General features: G+C 26.9%; 1 protein-coding gene across 2 annotated transcripts in view; it reads right to left on the bottom strand.

Moving 5' to 3' along the window:
* LOC127279787 (neuroligin-1-like) overlaps positions 1-26,700 on the bottom strand; it is a 104,717-nt gene that overhangs the window by 41,663 nt on the left and 36,354 nt on the right. Inside the window, exons 6-8 of one of the 2 annotated variants that reach the window (XM_051302355.1) lie at positions 25,400-25,546; positions 24,613-25,031; positions 13,885-16,583 (exon numbers count right to left, since the gene is read on the bottom strand). In XM_051302355.1, the coding sequence (XP_051158312.1) occupies positions 15,545-16,583; positions 24,613-25,031; positions 25,400-25,546 (1,605 nt within the window). In that variant the 3' untranslated portion in view covers positions 13,885-15,544. Of the gene's footprint in view, positions 1-13,884; positions 16,584-24,612; positions 25,032-25,399; positions 25,547-26,700 lie in introns of those variants that run through there. The other variant, XM_051302356.1, reaches the window with a different exon arrangement.

Genomic DNA, 26,700 nt, shown 5'->3' on the forward strand with positions numbered 1-26,700 from the left:
TTCAATTTGTTCTAATTAATATTTTGCTGAATACCGATTTTCCATATTACAGAATTTTTATATAACCGAAAATTCACTTCACAGAATTTTTATTTGTTCGATTTTTCATTTGTCAGAATTTTTATTTGCTCGAATTTTCATTTAACATAATAGGGCATTTTAAAGAATTTTTATTGGGTAGAATTTCATTGCATAGAATTTTCATTTTATTCTTTCAGATATAATTTCCATATAACCGATTTTTCATATTACAGAATTTTAACTTAACCGAAAAATCATTTAACAGAATTTCTAATTGATAGAATTTTCATTTCTCCGAATTTGCAAATGGCCGAACAAACAATCGACAGAAAGATTTTGGCGCGTTTTTTAAAATCAACCAATCAAAAATAATCCATAAAATTGTGATTGGTTGATTTTAAAAATCGCGCCGAAATCATTCTATCGATTGTTTCTTCGACCATTTGCAATTTCGGGCAAATGAAAATTCGATCAATTAGAAATTCTGTTAAATGATTTTTCGGTTAAGTAAAAATCCTGTAGTATAAAAAATCGGTTATATGGAAATTATATTATATCAAATAATAATTTGAACAAATTAAAATTCATCTGAAAGAATAAAATGAAAATTCTATGCAATGAAATTCTATTAAAAATTCTTTAAAATGCCTATTATGTTAAATGAAAATTCAAACAAATAAAAATTCGAACAAATAAAAATTCTGCGAAGTGAATTTTCGGTTATATAAAAATTCTGTAATGTAGAAAATCGTTTTGATGAAAATTCTGCAAAATACTAAATTCGAACAAATAAAAATTCGGCTCAAAAATAATTATGACAAATGAAATTCCAAATAATAAAAATTCTAACTAATGATTTTTAGAACATAATCGTGCGTCTCGAACTTTTTTCGATTTTTCAAAAAAGATAAAATTTAAAAAGAAGCACTTTTTATTGAAAAATATAAAATTTAGTACAAAACAGACATTACAGATTCTCAAAATTATTTATGGAAATTTTATCACAATTATTTAAAAGACGTTAATTTCACTATTCAAATATACGTTTAAACAAAAATTAAAAATATGAAATAAAAATGTTTTCTTAAGAGTTGTCGACATATCGCCACTGTTGTGAGACGATAACTAAAGAATAGTGAATGAAATATTTTCGTATGTAACTATATCATTACAAAGTAAAATGTGTTCTAAATAAGTGGTAAAATTTTCATAATTATTTCAAATTTATAAGTATCTGTGATATTTTTGTACATACTAAATTTTATATTTTTCAATATTAAGTTAATTGAATATAGAAATTTTTCCCTTCGGGCAGATGCTGCACTAAAATTTTTTCAATTTATATATAAATGTAAAATAGTCTAGAACTGGATTTTATTTTCAGATTGATTTTTTTTTACTTTCCTCGTCAAATCTAAATTTCTATGAAAAATATAACAATTAAAAAATTGTAAGTATATACTGGTAGAATATTTATCTAATTCATCTTTTATACTTCTATCAACAAATTTTATTGATTCAATATTGCATATTGGAAAATAAATAAAATTTAATGTAAATAAATGTGAATTAAATAAATTAATATAAATCAAATGAATAAATATGTAAATTATATTTAAATTAAAAGATTTTATTAAAATCAAATTCGTTTCTATTGTGTATATAGTAAGAGAAAAACCTTAGTTTTTAGAATTAATTTTAGAATGAAAATGCTTAAACACAAAAACTCACCTTTACATGCTCTTCTTTAAATAATAGGAAAAAAATCACTAGACTATATCACTATTCAACTCTCTCTCTCTATATATATAATGTAATATCGCACAAATGAAAAAAATGGAGCAGAATAATTCATCAGTTAACGGATAGAACATTTGAAATGCACGCAGGCAAATTGAAAATTCAACAGGCACAGCAATTGAACTAATTTTTGTTTGAATGGGTCATTATATATATCTGAAGAGTAAAGCCTTGAACTATTCACATGAAATAAAGTGCTTGCGTGATTCTGGAAATCTGTTGTAATTGGTTACTCGAAATGTTCTGTTTAGGCTTTTTTATTTATATATATATATATAAATAAATAGTGTGAACAATTCCGACGAGGTGTTGAGACTGACTGGATCAACTCATTAGTGCACTTCTTGCATCCGGTATAGTTTCAATTGATTTGAACTGGAAAACAGTGCTGCTCATTTAGAAATTTAATTTCTTATGTTTTATGGGTGCGATTCTCCCAAAAAGGGACCAGTTTTTGTTTGAAAAAATATAATTTTAAATTTCCTGAATTTCTTTTTTTTCAATAAATAAATTCTAAAGACGTTCAAAAATAAAAATATAAGTTGCACAAAATTAATTTCCAAATGTACGACCTCCAGTAGCATTTTACTGTCATGTGTTCTACAGATTAAAATATAATGTATTTAAAATTGATATTTTTGTAAAAAAAAATATTTTTTGTATAATAAAACAACCCGTGTGGAAAACGCCCCGTTCGTCCCATGCGTGATAGGGGCCCCCGGCAGGATCCCAAGTGGAAAATCCATGAGGGCAAATCCATGCGGGCACCAGCAGGGCCCCCGCTATTTGCTCTCACGGTGCCCTGCTCAAAAATTTGTCTAAGTCCAAAAACAAAAATTTTTTTTTACCAAAAAATGTTTAGTTCAGAATGCATTAAATAACATTTTAAAGCAGTTGAAATAAACATTAGGTGACATTTAAAAAAAATCTAAGTACCAAGTTTTGGAAATCCACAAGGGCACCAGCAGGGTGCCCGGTCTTTACCCTCACGGTGCCCTGCTCAAAAATTTGTCTAAGTTAAAAAAAAATTTTTTTTTTGTATAATAAATGTTTACTTCAGAATGCATTAAATAACATTTTAAAGCACTTGAAATAAACATTGGGTGACATTTTTTAAAAATCTATGTACAAAGTTATGGAAATACACGAAGGCTCCAGCAGGGCCCTTGCTATTTGCCCTCACGGTGCCCTGCTCAAAAATTTTTCTAAGTTCAAAATTCAAATATTTTTTCATCAACACAAAATGAATGTTTCCAATGATTCAGAACAACGAAAAACGCGTTTTTAATAAAAATATATTTACACTTTTTTGAAAATTCACCTGAGATGATTCATGATAATAATCATAAAGCATATAATTAATTATATTTTATAAATTGCATTTGATTGGAAAATATAATTTAATATCTTAACTTTAACTAAATGATGTTAAGCACTTTTCTTTGTTAGGTATTTTTGAAGTTTAAATAGCATCAAGAAGTTAGCATTCGTTTTGAAGTAGCGTGCGTAGCGTAGTTGGTAAAGCGTTAGACTCATAGTCCGTAGGTCGTAGGTTCGATTCCCCCCATGCGTTAGATTTATTTATTTCTCAGGTTTGCGTTTAATAATTAATTCTATGTATGAATTAATTGAAAAATGAAAATATCCGTTAATAGTATGCATAAATTACATATTTTTTTATTTTTTAATTAATTAATTTATTATTACTGTTAATTATATCCGACAGTTAATTAATTAGAACGTTAATTAATAAATTCAATTTGAATAAGAATTTAATTTAAAATTGAATAATTATTAAATAAATATGTTATTTATTCATAACTTAAGCTTATTTATTATTAATTAACTTTTATAATATAAATTTATAAAATTTATAAATAAAATATAATGGAATCCGTGAGGGCACTATATGGAAAATCCATATGGAATCCACGAGGATTTTCCATGAGGGTACCCATGAGGGAAAGCATGTCACGCCTTTGAGGGTTCCACGTGGATTGCCCCTATGGTTTCCATGCGGCACGAGGGCAATCCACGAGTGCCCCTCACGGGGCCATTGCCAATTTTCCACACGGGAAGTTATAATTTTTTTATTTTAATACTTACGTACAAAAAAATCTTCTTTTTTAATAATTAATATTTTTGGGTTACATTTTCAAAAATTTTCACTTATCGATTATATATTACTAGCAAAATTAAACGCGCGCAAGCGCGCCAAATTGACTATTTAATTATTTGTTATAAAGAAATTAAAGATTAATATTATCAATAATAATTTAATTTATTAGAATATTATTACATATTAAATAATAATAATGAAAATTATATGTTTACAGGCCTCGGATTATACGACTTTTTTCAAAAATACGACTTTTATCGACTTATTTTAATAAAATTCGACATTTTTTTTTACATTTGAAAAAAAATGTAAATAAAATACATTTTTTTATTATAAAATGTAGATCTTCTTCAGATCTTCTTCAATTCAATTATTTAACAAATTTTGAACAAAAATGATTCTTCACTAAATTAATTATTTTTAATAATTTTAATTAAATACATCACAAATTCAATTATATCAAAATTATTTTTCAATTAAAATTGTTATAAAATTTAACAATTGTTTATAATATAAAAAAAAAATATCACAATAAAATTGAATTATTTTTTAAAAAATTTCAATTCAAAATAAACTAAAATTCAATTATTACCCGAAATTTTAATTCAAAATTAATTGAATTTTCAATAATTTGAATTTAAAAGCATCTAAAATTTAATTATTTCTAAAATTTTCCATTGAAAATTTTTTTTTTGAAATTTATTAATTTCAATTATAACTCTAAGGAAATTCAATTATTTTAAATTATTTTAATAATATTCTTTGAAAATTCAAGTATCTGAAACTATTTTTCAATTAAAAATGATTTTCAAATTATTGTATTTTGTCCGCATTTTCTAATAAATTTTTAGTGAAATCATCTAAAATTTTAATTACAAAACACTTAAAGTTTCAATTAATTTCAAAAATTTCAATTCTAAATCTTTGAAAATTCAATTAAATTTAAAAAATGTTTTCAAAAAATTGTTTGATTAATTATTTTTAGTTCTGTAAAATTTAATAATTGTTTGAAAATTAACAATATCTTTTGAAATTTAATTATTTCTAAAAATTTCAACTTTAACCCTTCGAAAAGGATTATTATTAAAAAAAAAATTTTTATTTAAAAATCTGTAAAATATTTTTGTTAAAATAAAAAACAAATCCCCTTTTTTTGGAATATAAATCGACTAAAACGACTTTTTGTGTCTTTAAGTTGATTCGAGGCCTGTGTTTTTATAATTAGTACCTTAAAAATTAATTTTTAAAAATAAATTTTTTTCAAATTACTATCTTGTACGAAATTTCCTGGCACATCTTTTTTCTCATCATAAATTTTTTTTATTTGTATACAATTTTTGAATGAATATACAACTTTAAAAAAAATTTCGTTGGTAAACGTTGTGTACTTCAGCTTCGTGAATTGAATTTTCGAATTTGGAATTTTAAAGAAACTTATTCCGAAATTTGGAAACACAATTTTTACAACTTTGGCAAAAATGAGAAAAAGAATTGTCAAAATTTGACACGTCATAAGATTACTATTCAAAAAAACACGTGAAATCAGAAAAGGCCAACTTCAAGTTAGGACAGAAGGACAGACCAAGCATTTTATTATTATATAATATTTTGTTTCATGATGAATAAATTCAGATTTGAGGATAAACTTCAAAGAGACCTTTTACTGCTGCCCTGCTAGGGGAAATAATAGTATTTTTTTCTCTAAGAAAAAATTTACTACAATTTACTGAATAATTATAATAAAGTTTTGTTCATAAGAGTAAAAAATGTGATTTTTTTAGTGTTTAAAAAGATATTTATAATAAATTTTAGTTATTTATTTAAATGGTTTTTCTCAAAAATGAGAAGGCAAGAGCACATTGTGAAATTATGAACATTTACTTTTTCTATAGATGATAATTTTTTTGGATTTATATAATTTAGTCAAGATGTTAGTTGTTTTTTGGTAAAAATCCACATTTTATTTTTAAATTTCTTAATTAAATAAGTTTTCGCCCGTCAACGTCTGGCTTCATCAGATTTAAATACTGATTACTGAAATTAAATTTTCATTTTTGAGTTTGTTATAAAAATAAAATTTAATTAGATTGACAAACATAACCTCAAACTCACCAATATGGATTTTCACTCTCATTTAATAATTTTAAATAAAAAAATAAAAAATTCTATTAGAAATATAATTTTCCCAGAAGAGGAGTGCTTCCGTGAAACCAAACATAATTTAAATTATGTGGTATGATGTTTATGTGTCGATATGTGTTTACTTTTTCTTTTATTCATTTTATAATATTCCGAAATGAAGACGTAATATTTGACCGACAAGTTGTATATTTTAACAGAATTTAAAGGGCTTATTATTATTATTATAAAATCCACATCCAATATGATAGGCAAATATTTAAAAAATTGGTCAATTTTAAGAAATTATCTTAAAGTTTGATATATATTTGAATAAAATTTGTTTCTTAGGGGTTTTTAGGTTCATTGATTACGAATCTGAAGTCAGTTTATTAAAAGTCAAATAGGCGGATTTAATATGGGGAAAAATTTATTTTAAAAAATTTGTCCTCCATTTTGAATTTTTAAAGTCTGACTTAAGATTCGTAATCAATGACCTAAAATTACCCCAAATACATGTTATTTGTTAATTTGGTGAACCAGAAGAAAAAATTATGAAATGAAAGTTAAAAACTGATTAATAGAATTTAATGATATTATTGATTTCATTTTTTATTGATATATAATTCCTTTTGTCCATAAGAATTCATATACAAGAAAACTATATATATAATTATATATTTCTCATTTTTCATATTTCAAATATTCAATTGACTCATATTACCTTCAACCAATGTATTCTCTGATTTAATGTCTCCGTTTGTATAAACCACGCTTTGTTTTGAAATTGTTCTAGAAAATAATATTTATCTTTAATTATAGCGAAACATTATTTACAGGTTTTAATTAAAAATCAATTCGATTTTCACTTCCGTTATATATATATAACGTGCGCGATTTGTTAAAAAGTGATCCAATATTTCGTGAACGAAAAAAAAGAGTAAAATATTGATTTTATAAATGTCTTTTGCGCGCATATTATGAAAAAATTCAAAATTTAATCAATTTATTAATTTATCGTTTATAAATCTATTTTCAATTTTACATATACATATATAGTTTTCTAAATCGTAAAAAATATTCACGTTGAGGCGTAATTCATCATCGAATAAAAATAAGATCGTAAATATTGCCATAAAAGGCACAGAATTTTTCTATAGATACAATTTTTATATAAAAAATAATCTTGAAAGAGGTAATAAAATTATAAAAAATGTTTAAAAACAGAAATAATTGTATCATAAATTTAATTTTACTCGTTTATGTACTATAATAGGTATATGTTTTTCAATGAATTATATACAATTTACTGTAATTACATTTAACAATAATAATAATATACTGTCAATATATCACGGACAAAAAAAAATAAATTTACTTACCTTTCGTTTTCTTATCTGTTTGGAATTTATGGGATATATTGGACCTAATCTGAAACTACAACAAACCAACTTTGAATACATCTACCTATTTTTAACCTTAAAAATATTGAAGTAAATTGCAGTAAATTTAATATCGCACAGAATAATTTTACCTTCCAACGATACACTGTAAAAAAAATTTTGTGTCGATTTACACGCCGAATGTAAAATAACTTATTCAACAATGTTAATTTATTATGCTTTGTAAATTTATAACGTTAAACATTTTAATTTTACACTGCTGAACGTTGTGAATTCACACGGTTGTGTAATTTTACAATGTTGGACATTGGAAAGTATGGCCATTAAAATGTTTAACGTTATAAATTTACAAAGCATAATAAATTAACATTGTTGAATAAGTTATTTTACATTCGGCGTGTAAATCGACACAAAATTTTTTTTACAGTGTGCATGAAAAATAATTTTTTAGGTTAAGAATCATGTCAAAATTTTAAGGCCTGAGCAGAATATAAACGTAACCGGAAGAATCAGTTAGAGAATGATAGACAGATTGTTTGTCCTTCTCTAACTCATTATTTCGTTTGCGTTTGCAGTTAAAGGCCAACGCAGAATAGAAACGTAATCGGAATCGTAACTGCAAACGTAACCGGAATAATGAGTTAGAGAAGGACAAACAATATTAGGCTGTGTCAGTTCATCGAGATATTTCGAGTTCAAGATATAACGTCAGAGGCCTGGAGGGACAACAAACAGACGAAACAATGTTATTCTTATGGGAAAGAAAATTAGTTTCCACTTTCATATTTTAAACATGGAAAACGCTTTTTGACATATATAATAAAATGAAAATGTGTTTTGATAATTAATTTTGTTATATATTTGATTCAATTGCATTAATAGATTCTCTGAATTCGTGATACACTGGAGTCTCCCAAGAGAGGACCTCTGAAGAGAGGACTAAGTAGTGACGCGGCGCGGTAAGGAGTGAGGGGGGAAGAGATGGACGGGATCAGAAAGAGGAACGTGAACTCAGGAGCGTTTGTTTTTAGTGTACCTTTTTCGCGTAGTGTTCTACATACGTAACAGAATGTATTCTGTTAAAAAAAACACATCTCTGTGATACGATATACGGCCCTGGAGTGTTTACAATTTTCGGCGTCAAGGACGAATTCCGTAGAGAGGTCCAAGACTCTTTCTGTCCTCTCTTCGGAGACTCTAGTGTAAAATAAAAATTTTGAGGTTATGGGTGTTTGTTTACTAATCACATTTTATATTTTAACAACATTATTAAACAATATCCAGTATGCATATTATTAAAAAAGATATAAAATATATATTTTAAGTGGGAATTACCGCACCAGTAAAAGATTTCAAGTTAGTAAACAAACACCCCTAACCTCAAAATTTATATTTTATCACGAATTCATAGAATCTATAAATGCAATTGAATCAAATTTATAACAAATTTAATTATAAAAACACATATCAATTTTATTATATGTCAACAAGCGTTTTCCATGTTTAAAGTATGAATAAAATTGATGAAAGTGGAAATTAATTTTCTTCCCCATAAGAATAACATTGTGTCGTCTGTTTGTTGTCCCTCCAGGCCTCTGACGTCACACCTAGAATCGACTCTGACGTCACAAGTGACAGAGCCTAATGTCTATCCTTCTCTAACTCATTCTTCCGGTTGCGTTTGCGATTACGATTCCGGTTGCGTTTCTATTCTACTCAGGCTTTCATTATACCTTATAATTCCAAAAACTAGAATAGGCCGTTTCTCCATCCTGTCAAAAAGCAGGGTGGAGAAGGTTTCAAAAATACAGGGTGTTCAAAAAAATATGGAAACTTGCAAATATCTCGAAAAGATTTTCGTAAAAAATGTTCAACAAAAAAGTTGTTTCCAACAAAAAGATCCACATTTTTGAACTCAAAACATTGGGCCCAGAACTCAACAGTGAAAAATGAAATATCACGAAAATGCCTACTTTTCGAGATATTTGCAAGTTTCCATACTTTTTGAACACCTTGTATAAAGATATGGTATATTACGGACGTTCTACTGGAAATTTACAAACAGCTATTTCTAGTTTGATTATGTTCCATTTTCATCTGTCACATAATGAAATTATTATTTTATTCTTTTGTTACCTCATTGGGAATTAGAAAAAATTGTACAAAAAAAAATTGTTTGTAATATTGAAAAATTTCAAAACTTTTCAATGCAAGTGCCTTCTTTATCAGGTAGATTAAAAAATTATAAAATCTTTTAAAAAAAATACTAACGGTCTTTATTTTTATTTTTCATTTATTTCTATTTTTGAAACATCAAGATCTTTTCTCAATATAGAAACAATGTCTCAGAAAACAATGGTTTTTACATTCCCATTCGTTTGGTTAGAATGCCAAGTTTTAATCATCATATATATAAAACATATATAACAAAAGATACTTTTAAAATATATTTTGTATATGAATGGGATATCTTTTAAAAAACATTGATTCTAAATTCAAACAGTGTTAGAAAATATTATACTCTCAAAAGATTAAGATCTATTAATGAACAATACAAAATACGACAAACCATATGCAATACTAATTGCTCTTAAACGTAATAATTTCCTGAAGTGGAAGGAAACACTAATGAGACTAAAACTGGAAACGTATGCTAAAATTATATAATGTCACTTATTTATTAATGATGAGTAAATAAAAGAATATTGAATAATATACTGTTAACTATTGTTATTCAGAAAATAATAATTTCTTTAAAACAAAAATTATTTTTAAATATCACTTTTCAAGACGTTAAAAATCTAATTTTTTGTTTTTAAATTTGTCAATTGGATCTCGAGAAAAATTTTTTTAAGACGGCTAAAAATTTCAATTGTTTATAACTTTAACAGCAAAAATAATGTTTTTGGGAAATATTTTCAGAAATTTATTTTGATAGCAGTAGGAGTAAAAAAAAACCATTTAGCATTGAAAATTAATTTTTTTTTGGAAAATTTTCTGTGATTCATTTGAAAAATTTTGACCCACATATTTCTAACTATTCAATAATATTAATGGAATAAAATTAATTTTTTTAAATTAATAATTAATAAATCTATCAATAATTAATTAATAGTTAGTTTCTTTTTTTATGTATGAACATTTTTTTTAAATTAAGAATAATTTCAGGAAGCCAATTATTATACTTTATTCTGAAATCAAAATGTACACTCAACAATTTATGAATCTTTTACTAATAGAAAATATGTAAAATATTTCTGGAATGTAAGATGAACTTCTGCAATTTTCATAATTTCTCTAAAATTTAGAAAATGTAAGGGATTTTCAATAGTAAATATATAATAATAAAATGCTTGGTCAAGTGTTTTTTTGAATAGTAATCTTATGACGTGTCAAATTTTGACAATTCTTTTTCTCATTTTTGCCAAAGTTGTATAATTGTGTTTCCAAATTTCGGAATAAGTTTCTTTAAAATTCCAAATTCGAAAATTCAATTCACGAAGCTGAAGTACACAACGTTTACCAACGAAATTTTTTTTAAAGTTATATATATTGATTCAAAAATTGTTTACAAATACAAAAAATTTATGATGAGAAAAAAGATGCGCCAGAAAATTTCGTACAAGATAGTAATTTGAAAAAAATTTATTTTTAAAAATTAATTTTTAAGGTACTAATTATAAAAACACAGGCCTCGAATCAACTTAAAGACACAAAAAGTCGTTTTAGTCGATTTATATTCCAAAAAAAGTGGATTTGTTTTTTATTTTAACAAAAATATTTTACAGATTTTTAAATAAAAAATTTTTTTTTAATAATACTCCTTTTCGAAGGGTTAAAGTTGAAATTTTTAGAAATAATTAAATTTCAAAGATATTGTTAATTTTCAAACAATTATTAAATTTCACAGAACTAAAAATAATTTATCAAACAATTTTTGGAAAACATTTTTTAAATTTAATTGAATTTTCAAAGATTTAAAATTGAGAATTTTGAAATTAATTGAAACTTTAAGTGTTCTGTAATTAAAATTTTAGATGATTTCACTAAAAATTTATTAGAAAATGCGGACAAAATACAATAATTTGAAAATCATTTTTAATTGAAAAATGGTTTCAGATAGTTAAAATTTCAAAGAATATTATTAAAATAGTTAAAAATAATTGAATATCCTTAGAGTTATAATTGAAATTATTAAATTTTCAAAAAAAAAAAATTTTCGATGGAAAATTTTAGAAATAATTAAATTTTCGATGCTTTTAAATTCAAATTATTGAAAATTCAATTAATTTTGAATTAAAAAAAAATATATATATAAAATATATAATAATATATTGAATTTCAGTTCATTTTGAATTGAAAATTTTGGGAAATAATTGAATTTTAATTGAAATTTTGGATAATAATTTAATTGAAGTTCATTTTTGATTGAAAATTTGGATAATTAATTTTGAATAGAAATTTTAGAAAATAATTGAATTTTATTTCATTTTAAATTGAAAACTTGGTAAATAATAAAATTTTAAATTGAAAATTTTGGATAATTATTGGATTTTTAATTGATTTTGAATTAAAATTTCAGGTAATAATTGAATTTTAGTTTATTTTGAATTTAAATTTTTAAAAAATAATTTAATTTTATTGTGATATTTTTTTTTAAATTATAAACAATTGTTAAATTTCATAAAAATTTTAATTGAAAAATAATTTTGATATAATTGAATTTGTGATGTATTTCATTAAAATTATTAAAAATAATTAATTTAGTGAAGAATCATTTTAGTTCAAAATTTGTTAAATAATTGAATTGAAGAAGATCTGAAGAAGATTTACATTTTATACTAAAAAAATGTATTTTATTTACATTTTTTTTCAAATGTAAAAAAAATGTCGCATTTTATTAAAATAAGTCGATAAAAGTCGTATTTTTGAAAAAAGAAAAGTCGGAAAAAGTCGTATAATCCGAGGCCTGTAAACACATAATTTTCATTATTATCATTTAATATGTAATAATATTCTAATAAATTAAATTATTATTGATAATATTAATCTTTAATTTCTTTATAACAAATAATTAAATACCCAATTTGGCGCGCTTGCGCGCGTTTAATTTTGCTAGTAATTATGCAAAAGAATAGAAATTTTTATGCAAAAAAAAAAAAAATTAAAAATCTGAAAAAGAAATTTTTATACTACCTAATAGAAATGAAATTCTTTTCTTTTTTTTCTAGAAAGTGAGTGTTACAGGTCACGTAATTACAGCAATGTTAATTTGTCGGTCACTTTTCTCATAAAATACTAAATGAATTGAACTGAGATTTTGTGAATCTTACGAGAAAAGTGACCGACAAATTGAAACGTGTTGTGGCAATCACATGACTTCACAGTCACATTATGTTAATATTAATCTTGGAATGGATTTGTTAAGTCATTAGCACTTATTTAAATCGACAATTTTTTTCACGTCTTTCTCATGATTCTCTGATACTTTATCAATTGTATAAATTTTGAAAAAATTCAATTTTTTCATAAACTAAAAATTTCAACATGATAAGAAATAATTTATTTTTTTTTTAAATTTAATAATATAGAATAATTTTAGATCGTAGAAAAAATTGATGCCTGATGAATTAAAATTTTACTTATCCCTTTACTAATAATACTTTTTTTTATAAATAATATACTCTCTAAATCTATATTAGTACACTGAAAAAAATGTATTGAATTCAAGTAATCGATTACTTGACTACTATCAAATAAATATTTGCTTGAATCAAATAATTTTTGAAACCAAATAATTTAATTAAATAAATTATATTTGAACGAATAATTTGTGTCTGGAATTTTGAGTAAATCAAAAAATGAATTTGCGCACAAAAAAAGATAATTAAGCACAATATTTGCTTTATGGAAATTTTAGTTTTTTATATTTCAAATTTTTTTTTGTTTTTCTGCTCAGAATTTTGAGTTTTTCAAGAAATGAATTTTTTTAGAAATGAGCACAAATCGATCACAATTGAGCCCAATATTTGTTTTTAGAAAATTTTAATTTCAATTAGGTTGTTCAAGTTGGGAGGGGAGAAATCTAAAATGGCGATTAAGCGGTGCACCAACAAACATAAGAAATGTACAGGATGAAGTCGAATTTTTTTAATTTCTCGCTTAAATGAACTTTTGGAACCTAAGTGTATTAGGATTTTAGTTTCTATTTCTAATTACCTATTTAATACAATAATAATAAACGATTTTATTATTTTAATAAATTTTATTATTAAATAGGTAATTAAAAATAGAAACTAAAATCCTAATACACTTAGGTTCCAAAATTTCATTTAAGCAACCTAATGGTCTAACTTGATAAAAAGTTATTGATATACTATATATTATATAGATGTCAGGGGATAATAAGTGAAGAAAATAGGATTCAATATGTTTTACGTCTTTATTAAACAAACTCCAACATTCGAAACATTGATAGACTCGTTTGTTTTGCATTCGCAGACTAAAAGTAGTGTATGCTTCATTTTAAATAAGAATATTTATGTGCAATAAATACAATATTATAACTTTCAATATTTCCTCACATATGCTTTTTTATATAAAAAAATAATGTAAAACCCTGACGATTTACTATTTACATGAAAAAGTACACATAAATAATAAACATCAGTAGATTTTTTTTTATAAAGTAAGTTTAAATTCTTTATAATAAAATTATATGTCCGGTATATTTTGAAATTTTCAAACATTAACAATTTGAAAGTTGAATATATAGTACCTACTATTTCTAGTGACAGTATTTTATGAGGATAAAATTATTTCAAATAAAATTGAAGCTTGTACTTTTAGTCTGTAAATTTAGTGTATGTTTATACTAAATAATGTGTAACTCGTATATGTTTATATGTAAAATGGTAACTGGGACCAACTGGGACATTTCGTAAATTTGTTTTGGAGATAGGTCACTATGAACATGTGACCATATTCGCCCAATTCCTTCTTCGCTCTTTGGTTTCAGTTTCGCTTTCACGAATCAACAAAGTAACAGACAATAAATTTCTACAATAACAAGAAGCTACTTTTTGATTTATACTTATAAAGATATTATGTTTTTTTTTTTAATGCACTTTAAACTTAACACTTTAAAAGCTTTACATAATGCAATTAAATGACAAAGGCGCCAACTGAAACACGAGCGTCTTTCTTCCTAAATTTAAAGATGGCCCCAAGCACGGGTGTTTGTTTTTTTTGCACACTCACACACACACACACCAGGGATGCTTACATGTTAACATCCTCTACGTGGAAGCTGTTTTCTCTCTATTTACAACTGGCTGCATTGTGCGTTTAATTTTTACGTATTATTAAATATTACGTATCTTCTTGTTGTCCGATTTATCTCAGTCTTTTAAGTTTTCGGAGATTACTTTTTTTTTTAAACTCGAGTATTCTTATTGAATAATAGGAAAAACGACTTTCACTGTTTTTGATTTACCTATATAGGAGCAGTTCGCTTGAGACTTGTAAGCACCCCTTTGTTGTAATATCAGCGATAAAATAATAAATATAGGGATGGATCTGTGCACTCCATTCACTTCACAACAATTATCCACAAAATCATATATTAAAATAATAGCCAGAATTGTTTTTTTTTATACATTACGCCCAATTTATATACTTTATTCGTTAAATAATTTTACACATTCAAAATACCATCACTGAAACTACTTTCTGATGGTTACAACTTTAACTTCCAATTCCTAGAATAATTCCACTTGGTTTTCCTCAATCCCATGTTATGTTCACATATAATTAATTCCATGTGTCCCTTTTACTACACACCAACTTCACTTTAAATCACCACATTGATCAATTGAACAATTGATTGTGAATAATGGTTGGCACTTTCCATCTTCTCATGCTAGCATAGATATCAGAATTTTTATGAAATAACTTTTAGCAAATATTTAGAGAATTCACCCTTTGAAAGATTATTTCCTCGATTATTTCAGAGAACGATATCACTTTTTTTTTAGTATCACTAGTCCCTTATCACCTATATTTCGAACGGAATTTTTTTTTTTTACACTGAAATTTCCTGAATTTGAACTCGTTTCTTGGCACTTCCCGGAGTGCCGGGTTGTCGTAATATTCCAGGACAAGCTAAAGCAGCAATATTAGGCGCTGGAGCTTTTGGCGGAGGTGGTGGTTCAGGTAGTCCATCGTCTATTTCAATGTCATCATCGTCATCTCTGCCAACTGTTGCATCAACGCAGGGTGATGGTGTTCGGGATCGTTGAAGACAAGGACTTCTATTATAAGTTGGAGGATCCATTAATCTCTTTCCACCGGGAGGTGGTGAACATTGAAATTGTTGTAGTGTCATTTCAAGTTCATCGACTAATTTCACTTTATGTGAGGGTGGACTTGAAGATAAAGAATCAGTTAAAGCAAAAGTGGAGAGTCTTCGTTTATTGGATGTTTCAATACCGGAGCAACCAGCTTCAAGAAGCTCTTCTTTCTTCTTATCACCAAATCCACTTAAACTTGAAGATGAACTCCTTTCACGTTGATGGTAAATACCAGCGAATATCAATATATTCAAAAGCAAGAGGAAGACACCAACGGCGATAGTTACTGTTAATGCTGTTGTGTAACTTTGATAATGACTGGAGGCCAGTTTCCGAAGAAGATTATTAGGACCTACTCCAAGATTGGATTGTTGACTTTTAACGGTAGTTGGAATCATTGTTGTTGTATTTGGTGTGCATTCAGTTGTTGAGATAGAAACGGGCATTGAAGGCTCTGTTGGCGATGGAACGGGAATTGGTGGCGCTGGAATGGGTAGTGCCAATGACTGGGGTCGAACGGCTCCTTCATATAGACTTGCACTTTCCAAAAGATGATGGTGACGCATACTAACTTCATAACCAGGACGATGTAATTGCGGAAGTAAATTTAACCAAAGACTCATTTTATGTCCTCTATAGTGTGATCGAATCTCCGTTATTCGTCCAGCCTCAAGGTAGAGTTGGTTTATAGCATCGTACGAGTCCCAAAAAGGTTGACTTGTCGAAGTATTGTTATCAGACCATGTTAATGGACTCGCTTTATTTGGATCCCTGAAACATATTATGTCCAGTTGTTTTTAATGTTATTGCTTTTTTTAAAAGAGAATTTATTAAAGAATATTTTAATTATTTTTTTTATTTAGGATACACGAAAAAAACAAACTAACTATTTTAGCACCCTACTGCTTTATCCTTTAATAGTATGTAACTTTGTTTACCTATTAAAGTATGAAATAATGTTTTTTTAAGGTTAAAGTAAATCCATACTAAATAAGTATAATGGTTATACTCTTATATAGTAATAGTGACGTACTTTAAAAGCATAAAATTGATGCCCGCGAAGTACGACATATAGTATACCTAAAATAGCAAGAGCTTCTTCTTTTTTGGTGGATAAATTCTTGCAACCTGCGTTTTGGCCTATATATCGAAATATCGATGGTTGGAAAGGGAGGGAGGCGTGGTCAAAACGCAGGTTGCAAGAATTTATCCACCAAAAAAGAAGAAACTCTTGCTACTTTAGGTAGACTATATGTCGTACTTCGCGGGCATCAATTTTATGCTTTTAAAGTACGTCACTATTGCTATAAGAGTATAACCATTATACTTATTTAGTATGGGCTTACTTTAAACAAAAAAAACATTATTTCATACTTTAATAGGTAAACGAAATTATATACTATTAAAGGATAAAGCAGTATGGTGCTAAAATAGTTAGTTTGTTTTTTCCGTGTAGAAGTACAGATTGTGGACACTTTTAGATTAATGTTGGTTGGTTTTCCATTGTACCCACTCGTCATTTGTCATAATTCTCGTCAACTGCCGCACCCTGGTCTAGTGAAAATTAAGTGACTTTATAGTAACTTTTAATTTTAACTATAAAGTCACTAAATTTTCAATAGAGCAGGGTGCGGTAGTTGACGAGAATTATGACAAATTGCGAGTGGGGACAGTAGCAATATTTTTATTTTTCTCTTGTATACATATATGTGAAGGATTATTTATATAAAGACATTAATTTTAAAAGAATAACCTCAAATATTAAAAAAATTTCTTGCGCGTACTGATTTTTAATTATTTATCCTCTACTATAGTTAATTAATTAATTTTTCAATATTATAAATTATCTACATTATTGTACTCGATTGATGAATATAAAATGAATTATTTGTTAATAAATATAATAAACTCTCATTATAATTAATTATTATAATTGTTTATAATTAAAATTGTTATAAATAATTATTTATAACAATTTTTCAAGTAGTGACAAAAACTGGAGCAAAAGTGGCCACAACTGGTGAAAAAGGTCTTTTAAAGAAATTTAATTTTTTTTTTAATAATAAACTTCTAACCCATATTAGTTTATATTTTCATCACAACATCGTAGAAAATAAATGATGTTGTTCTTGATGAAAGTAAGTTTCAAGCGGTGTGAAAACGACACCTTGCTATAGCTAGATCTAGTGTTAAAATAACATCCTTAGACCAAAGTTTGTTGCAGGTAACTTTAACACTAAATTTACTATTGAAATAACACTTTGTTTTCTTTGCATATATTATTATTATTAATAATAATACAACAATTATTCTTATTATTATTATTTTCAATGTTACTATTATTATCATCATTGTAAATACTTTTTTCTCTTTTCTGAAACAAGTGAATAGAAATTTAGTGAGTAAAGCGTATAAGTCTATTTTAATGAGGTCAGTAACGATTGTTAGAAAAGAGAGCGTCGTTTCTGACTAATGTGCCAAATTGGCGAGTATCTCCACTATATGTGGAGCGTTCTACTTGAAAATGAAAAATCAAGTTTCAGATTTTTGTTATATTTTCAATTTAGTATTTCGGTTGTTTAGTAAAATAAATGATTTTGCAAAAAAAAAAAAATTTCTAATATTTTTTACCCATCAGTTGTGTGCGCACATTTTAAGAAAAGAAAAACATTTATCAATATTTCACTGCATGAGTTTATATAGATTTCCAATAAATATTATCTATATATACGCCTTTCCCACAATTTCATATTAATGAATATTCTCTGATATTAGAACAGTTTTATAAACAAACACGGTATATTGCTAGCCAAAGGATGCGCCACATCAACGCAATCACAACTTTATAGAAGTGTAAGAGGCTACATACTCCTCGAATTACATCGGGCAATTTCAACTAAAACTTAAGTTTGACCAACTTTAAGTTCTAGAATTAACGTTGAGTTTGTGTAGATGCACAAGATATATATGTATATATGTGCGGGTGTGCTTCGAAAACTCTCTGTAAAACCATCAGAATATTTTACTGAAAATCAACATTCAATCTTCCTATATATATGGGTGATTAAATTTAAAACGTCATTTCGCTGTTCTGCCGAAAAAAAACTCCAGTTCAAATCATATATCGAATATTTTTCAGTTAATTAATTTTATTTATCATTTATTTTGTCTAATTTTAGATTTTAGTCAATCCAAAGTTAGAAATATAGTTATTCTTTATTAAAAGCAAAAATTCAGAACAATTTTTTTCTGCATTTTGTCGGCAAAAATTTGAAATTTCTTTGTGTTTAATTTATTTTATGATCAATTAACAAAGTTTTGACACTGAAAATTTATTTATATATTCATTTTGTTTCCATCATTTAAAAAAAAAAATTGTCAATCTAAAACAGTATAATTTATCATGAAATTCTATCAATATTCATTAATTACTGCTCGAAGATTTACTTTTATTATCCAAATATTTCTACAATTTAAACTGGTAGAAATTTATTTGAAGCAAAAATAAAAAAAAATCCACGTTTTTTTAAAAAATTTAAGCCTGGTTCCACAATAGCTAAATCGCACTATTGGACGAGACAATGCGCGCGCATTCATTATCAACTGTCGACAAAAAATTTATTTTACGTGTTCCACTATTTCCCACAATTTCAGATTGTAAATATTATTGAAATTATAAAAAAAAACCTGTTTTTTTAAATAAAATAAAAGTTTTATATTCTCCCAGGTAAAATGTTTTTCAAATTTTTGGTACACGTGAAATAAATTTTTTGTCGATAGTTGGCAATGGATGTGCGCGCATCATCACGTTCTAAAAAATCGTCTTCAAGACAGTTGATTTCCATTGTCCCCATTCGACATTTGTCATAATTATCGTCAACTACCGCACCCTGTTCTAGTGAAAATTTAGTAACTTTTAATTTTAACAATAAAGTCACTAAATTTTCACTAGAGCAGGGTGCGGTAGTTGACGAGAATTATGACAAATGGCGAGTGGGGACAATGGAAACCAACCAGACGATGCAATTTAGCTATTGTGGAAGCAGCCTAATCACCCATATATTTTCACAAATGGTTCGATTAACTTTAAAAGTAATAAATACTCGAAATGAAGAAAATAGCATTATATTTATATTATATTTTAGTATTAATTTTTAAACGCCCAATATTCTATTTAAATACAAAGTGTGTCATAAATTTGAAATATATCATATATATAAGATCAAAAGGTTAGTACTTGCAGTTGCCCCAACTGAGTACACTTATGAGCAGTTTCGTTTAACTTTACTTTATCCCCCTGAATACGACTTCCCTCTCTTTACAGCTTAGCTTTTGCAATCTGTGCTCACTTTGGTTATTGAGTTCATTTACATTTACACAACTCTGAAATGTCAAACGTAAAGTTAAAATATTACTGTCTTGTAGATTTATGAATATTATATTCCGTCGATATGGAAAATGAATTCAAAAAAAAAAGAAAAATAAAAAATAATATAAAATAACTTGGCTAATTATTTTTGAAATTATATTAAAATACATTGTACTTATACAATGTATAAACCCTCTTATACAAACAAAAATAAAATTATCTTCTTATTTTTAAGGAAGAATCTTTTTTTAAATTAAGGCTCAATTTTTTATTTTCTCATATATTTAAATTTAAATTAGCCTTATTTTAAAATTTGATTGAACTTTAGATGAATTTTAAAATAAGATTTCTTTTTTACTGTGAAAACAATAATATCCAATTTTTATATAATATAGGCAAAAAGTTGATTGAAGGAAAGCAAAGTCAATGATGATAGGAAAACATGTTTTATATATATACTACCTACTCAATATTCGTGTATATGATTCGCTTTTCTGGCAAAGTAATATGCTTAAACTTTCAACTTCATTTTTCACAGTCAGCATGATTTGCACCCTCTATATATTTTACCCTTCTTGATGTTTTGAAGTATTGATTGATATCACCATTGAATTCTGTTAACTGTGGTTTAAAGGAAATTTGGAATTTCATTACAGTATCATTAATACGTCTACAATGATCAATTAGACAAGTTTCATATATATACAGAAAACGCTATGTAATTATTCACTAATTGTGGCGTGCCAACAAATACTTCAAAAACACATTTTCTATCTCGAATTTTTTTGCAATTTGTTAATTTCTGGTAATATATTTTATTTCTTCATACACACTTAGAAAAAAGAATTCTTAATTTTTAAATCTAGAGATCTGTTTGAACGATTTTGTTTAATTTAACACAATTTGTAAGTTTTATTTTAATATATGCGGCAAATATCTATCACTTTCATTTAAGAAAATTACTTGTTTGAAAGAAAATGATAATAATATTATCATTTTCTTTCAAACAGATTTTCATAGCACTTATATTTCTTCATTTTCATTATAAATATACAAGAAATATTAAGTTGAAAGTAAGCAATTTCTGAATTTTTGCGAACTTAAAATAATCTTCGAATGATACACGAAAAATAATTTTTTAGGTTAAGAATAATGTCCAACTGTTATTAACAATAAATATAACATAATCAGTGGAACATTTGAATTGTGAAACTTTGCAGGGAATGGTAGCTTTTTTCGATACTTGGTGGGGAACTAGAATAGGCTGTCTCCGAATTGGGATTTTTATTGCACTTTTGGTAAAATTTATATTCGGGAAGTATGCAGTGTTCTTGTTTTTCCGTGCGAAAAAAAGGACACTGCATACTTCCCGAGTATACGCTTTATCAAAAGTGCGATAAAAATCCCAATTCCGAAACAGCCATAGAGAGAAGCAGGGTAAAGCAGGTGTGAAAACAATAAAGATATGACATATTTCGAACGTTCTACTTGAATTCCAATGGAAATTTACATGTGCCTATTCTAAACTAACCCTTAAGTTCAAATCAAATATATAGTATATTTGATTATTTTACAAATATTATGATTATATTATTATATTATGTTATTATAAAGTATATTATATTTGATTTGAACTTAAGGGTTAGTTTAGAATAGGCGCATGCAAATTTCCACTGGAATTCAAGTAGAACGTCCGAAATATGTCACATTTTTATATGTTTTCATACCTGCTTTACCCTGCCTTCCTCTATTTTAGTTCCTCACCAAGTATTGAAAAAAGCTACCATTCCCTGCAAAGTTTCACAATTCAAATGTTCCACTGATTATTTTATATTTATTGACATTAATAGTTGGACATGATTCTTAACCTTAAACAATTATTTTTCGTGTATCATTCGAAGATTATTTTAACTTCGCAAAAATTCAGAAATCGCATACTTTCAACTTAATATTTTTTCTATATTTACAGTGAAAATGAAAAAAACTGCTAAGAAAACCTGAAAGTTCATCATAAATTCTTTATATTTTGTGAGCTTTTATTTAATTTGAAAATTTCACTTTCTGGTACTTAAAATAAAGTCTTTGACATTTAATATCTCGAAAAGAAAAAAAATCGGTATTCTGAAAATTTGTATACTGGTCGGAAAAAATCTCAGCTTTCGTTTGCAATTATTTATTTTTTTAAAAATGGACCGATTTTGGTGAAAATAAAAAATTTATGTTTAATTATAGAAAATCAAGGTCAAACTTCAAAAATTTTTAAAAATAAAATTCACCATTGGAAAGAGCATTAAATAATCTTGAAAAAACATACCTGACAACATCTTTTTTATTGCATTTATAGACAACAAAAATTCAAGTAATAGGCAGTGTCAGGGAAAACTGATAAAATTGCCCCCCCGCGTTCTATGTCCCCCAAAATTTGAAAAAAGTCAAAAATTTTTTTTGGGATATTTTACTATCAGGTAGAACAACAATTTCTCCAGGTTTCACTTTTTCTCGAGAAATCAATTTTTCAACTTAGGACATTACACGTAAAATGCCTTCTGTATTTAACTTTTTTAACTAGAAAATTAATTAAAAATTAGAGCAATTGAAATTAACATTTAGATAGAATTAAAATTTGGATCAATTACAATTTTAATTGAATAAAATTTAATTAAATTTAAATTTGGATAAACTGAATTTTGGATTCATTGAATTGATGCTTGATTAGAATTGAAAAGAATTTAAATTTAGATCGATTACAGTTTTAATTAATAAATACTTTAACTACTTTAAATTCAAATTTACAGAAATATATAATATATGTCCTCATGAAAAGGGATTACTTTAGTTTCTTTCATAAGGGCGATATTTGCATTAATGTTCACGCAAAAATAATCCTTATTGTCATCGACAAAGTGGTCCCTTTTCATACGAACGTAAGCATATTATAGTTTCAATAATTTTTAAATCGATGACAAATTTTAATACATTGAAGCTTGGGTCAATTGAATTTTAATCATTTGTTTTTCTGTGTTCTCTTAATTTGTAAAAAAAATTTACGAAATATATCCGCTAGGGTGGTCCTTATTTTCAAAATTTTCGAATTTTTATCATTCCCGGCCAAAATTTTGTTCTAAAGGGAAAAAAACAGAGATACCTATTTTTTTATTTCGATTTTAATAAATATTTAATGGTGCCTCAAAGCCCTTGAATTTTTCCATGTATTTTAAATGGGAAAAAAACCCTTTTTCGTAAATTTGCTATAAAAAATTTAAAAATCAATATTTTTCTACCGGATATTTTTGTTTCTCTTCTCAAAGGTTCAAAGAATGACAGCAATTTTACGAAATTTTTCCCATTTAAAATACATATACATGGGAAAATTCAAGGGCTTTGAGGCACTATTAAATATTTATTAAAATCAAAATAAAAAAATAGGTATCTCTTATTCTTCCCCTTAGAACAAAATTTTGGTCGGGAATGATAAAAATTCGAAAATTTTGAAAATAAGGACCACCCTAATATTCGCCTAATGAAATACAAGTTGCATTTGAAATAGAAATAAATTTAATTTTTCAAAATACTATACACTTTTAGGGTATTAAAAAGAGGGAATTAAATAGAATTAATAAATGCACAATTTTATATCAAGAATTGTTAATTCAATCTTTTTTACCGAGTGGTGAATACGATATGGCGTCGAAAAACTTTTAAAAATGAGCATAGTTTTCGAAAAAATCGTATAATTCAAGTACTTCTACTTCTTTAAAACTTTATCTTCTATCGTGAAGGAACATTGATTGCTCCAAAGTGAAGTTTCAAATTTTTAAAGCTTTCTGCATAATTCACTTTCTTTGTTACGTCTGGTAATGTTTTTTACCTCATCAAAATTATAGTGTTTATTTGTAAATTAAAAGTTCATTAAAAAAAATAACTTTCAAATATGCTGGAAATTTTTTTTTTTTTTTTAATAGAAAACATTCACGGTTATTTCATACTAAAGATGAAATGCTCATTTAAGTGCACTGAGAGAAGAAAAGCACGGAATCTGAAATGGAGAAGTTCAGCATCTGTACACCAAGTTGAGCGCAGCAGCAGCGTCACTGTGTGATAGATGCCGTACTAAAATGTGAAATGGATGTTGTGCTTGGCTTGAGTATTGATACTGTACACAGATATGGAACTGTTCAGAAGTACAGTATCTGTCGGTCACTATGAGACAGATTCCGTATAACTTAGTTCACACCGCTGCCGCGCTGCTATAGAGCTTAGTATCTGAACTATGAACGACACCAACTGAACAAAACTAAAGAACGGATACTGACACCCATTTTACACGGCCGGCGTTCGTCACAGTACGGATTCTGTGCTTTTCTTCTCTCAGTGTGGGATGTACTTTTTTGTGGGTATTAATCATGATTAATTTTATTATTTGATGCTTACCCGCGTCGTATGAAGTTTGAAAGATAGTGAACCAGCAATCGCGAAAGATTCTCATCGACTTGTGTGTAGTTATTAGGTGTAAAAGTAGTTGAATCGCCTCTCAAAAGTGGTATTCCTAAAAGATACGGCACTTCCTCACCCCTTTGACTAGGCTGATCACCAGGTTGAAAATGAAGGAAATATCCACGTCCACCTGAGGCCGAGTGCAGAAGAGCGAGTCTCAAGAGAGGCGCTGCCACTTGACCATCTCCAAGAAGAGAAAGGAGTCCCTCGCAAATAGCCATGGGACTCTGTTCGCCTCTTTCCCAATCAGTATATTCATTTCGAAGGGTTGAGTAAATCTCATGTAGATGATAGCGATAAGAATTTCGAACGTAGGTACGAAGAATTCGATCACGTCTTGTTTCATTGAAACCATTCTGCAAAAAAAATAAATTCACAAATATATACTTTATGATAATAATATCTGAATTTAAAATTGATTCTGATAAATAATGTAGAAAAAAAGTGATATTTGTAATGTTACAATTGTAATAATAGGTTTGTAATAAAATTTGTTGTATACATGTTTGACAGTCACATACGGGATAATTGACAAATGTGCGGCTACATGACAAGCACATGCGGGATAAATGATGCGACCACTCTGTGGTTGAAGGACTAATAGTTGTTAATTTATCGAATCGATTTTAATTACCGGTGGAATTTATGTGCAATTTATTTTGTATACTTTTGTAATCAGTAACGACTTATTTTGTAATAACACATTAATGAACATTATACGTACTTGCAAATCATCTGCCGACAAATCCAAACAAGCTTCAACAGAAGTGAGACCCATTATTAGATCACGATCACCGAATGTTGCGAATTCCGAACCAGGTCCTGGTGTTAATGGCATAAATCCAGATGTGGATACAGTGGGCTGATAATTCTATTGAGACAGCAAAAAAAAGAATAATTCTAATTTGTTTATAATTTATTATGCTTTGAAAATAGATGCGCCCGCGCGCGCTCACGCATACAAGAAGGATTAAGTGTGTGCGTATTAATAATGCAAAGGTATTAACGGTCAACAACGCAATGCAATGTCGGATTTAACCAAGCTCTTCCTATTCGTCAACTGGTTGTCCTTCCAATTAGCAAACTCATCGATTGCCCGTCCGTCCAAAATGCAGAATGCGAAAGCCGATAGAATGAAAGAGAGTAATATGTGAATAAACCAAGTCGGAAATTTCTCCAGTATACGATAATTCTATTGTTCATTTTTCACCTTACGGAATATTAGAAACTGTTATGAATTAAAAATTATTAAACTTAACTATACATTCAATATAATTTTGATATGAAGTAAATTCGATCAATGGAAGGTAAAGAAAACACATAAAACAGATTTATGTTATTTTGTCAAGTTGCGACGTTTCGATGGTTTGGTTTACCATCTTCTTCAGGCTAATTTATTAAATAAAACACCAAATTAATAAATACACATAATCAAACACATAAATTAAAACACTAAATAATAATAATACCTGAATATTCAAAATAATACTACATTGCAACTAGTCAATGTTAGAATCCATTTTTAAAATTATCGTTAATAATTAAAAAGTAAAACACTACAAAAAATAGATACGCGACAATTTTCGTCATTTCGATGCGAGCATCAAGTCAAAACTGAATTAAAATTTGTTTTGGAGGAATACCACACGTGTTAAAAAAAGGAAGTCAATGAACTCATAGGTAAATAGTGTATAGAGGAAAAGACCTTCAAGATTCTATTATGAATTTAATTTTCTAATAAGAGGGAAATACGTTTTATTAAGAAAACAAATATCTTCTTTCTTATTAATTGTAGAATCGTTACTTAAAATTTGAATCATTTCGGAAATAGAGCGTTTTTTATAATTTTTTTCACGATCAAGTATAATGGTATTCTTCCAATCGAAAGTCATGATCAAAATTTAGTTGATGTACACGAACCACAGATTTATCGTTTTTATTATTTTTATGTTCATTGATACGTGTGTTCAATGAACGTTTTGTTTGGCCAATATAATTTGCAGGGCAACTCTTGCAATTAAATTT

This window comes from Leptopilina boulardi, unplaced genomic scaffold (genome assembly GCF_019393585.1).
Source record: "Leptopilina boulardi isolate dan_hultmark-lab unplaced genomic scaffold, ZJU_Lbou_2.1 LbouV2_223, whole genome shotgun sequence".
NCBI lineage: Eukaryota > Metazoa > Arthropoda > Insecta > Hymenoptera > Figitidae > Leptopilina > Leptopilina boulardi.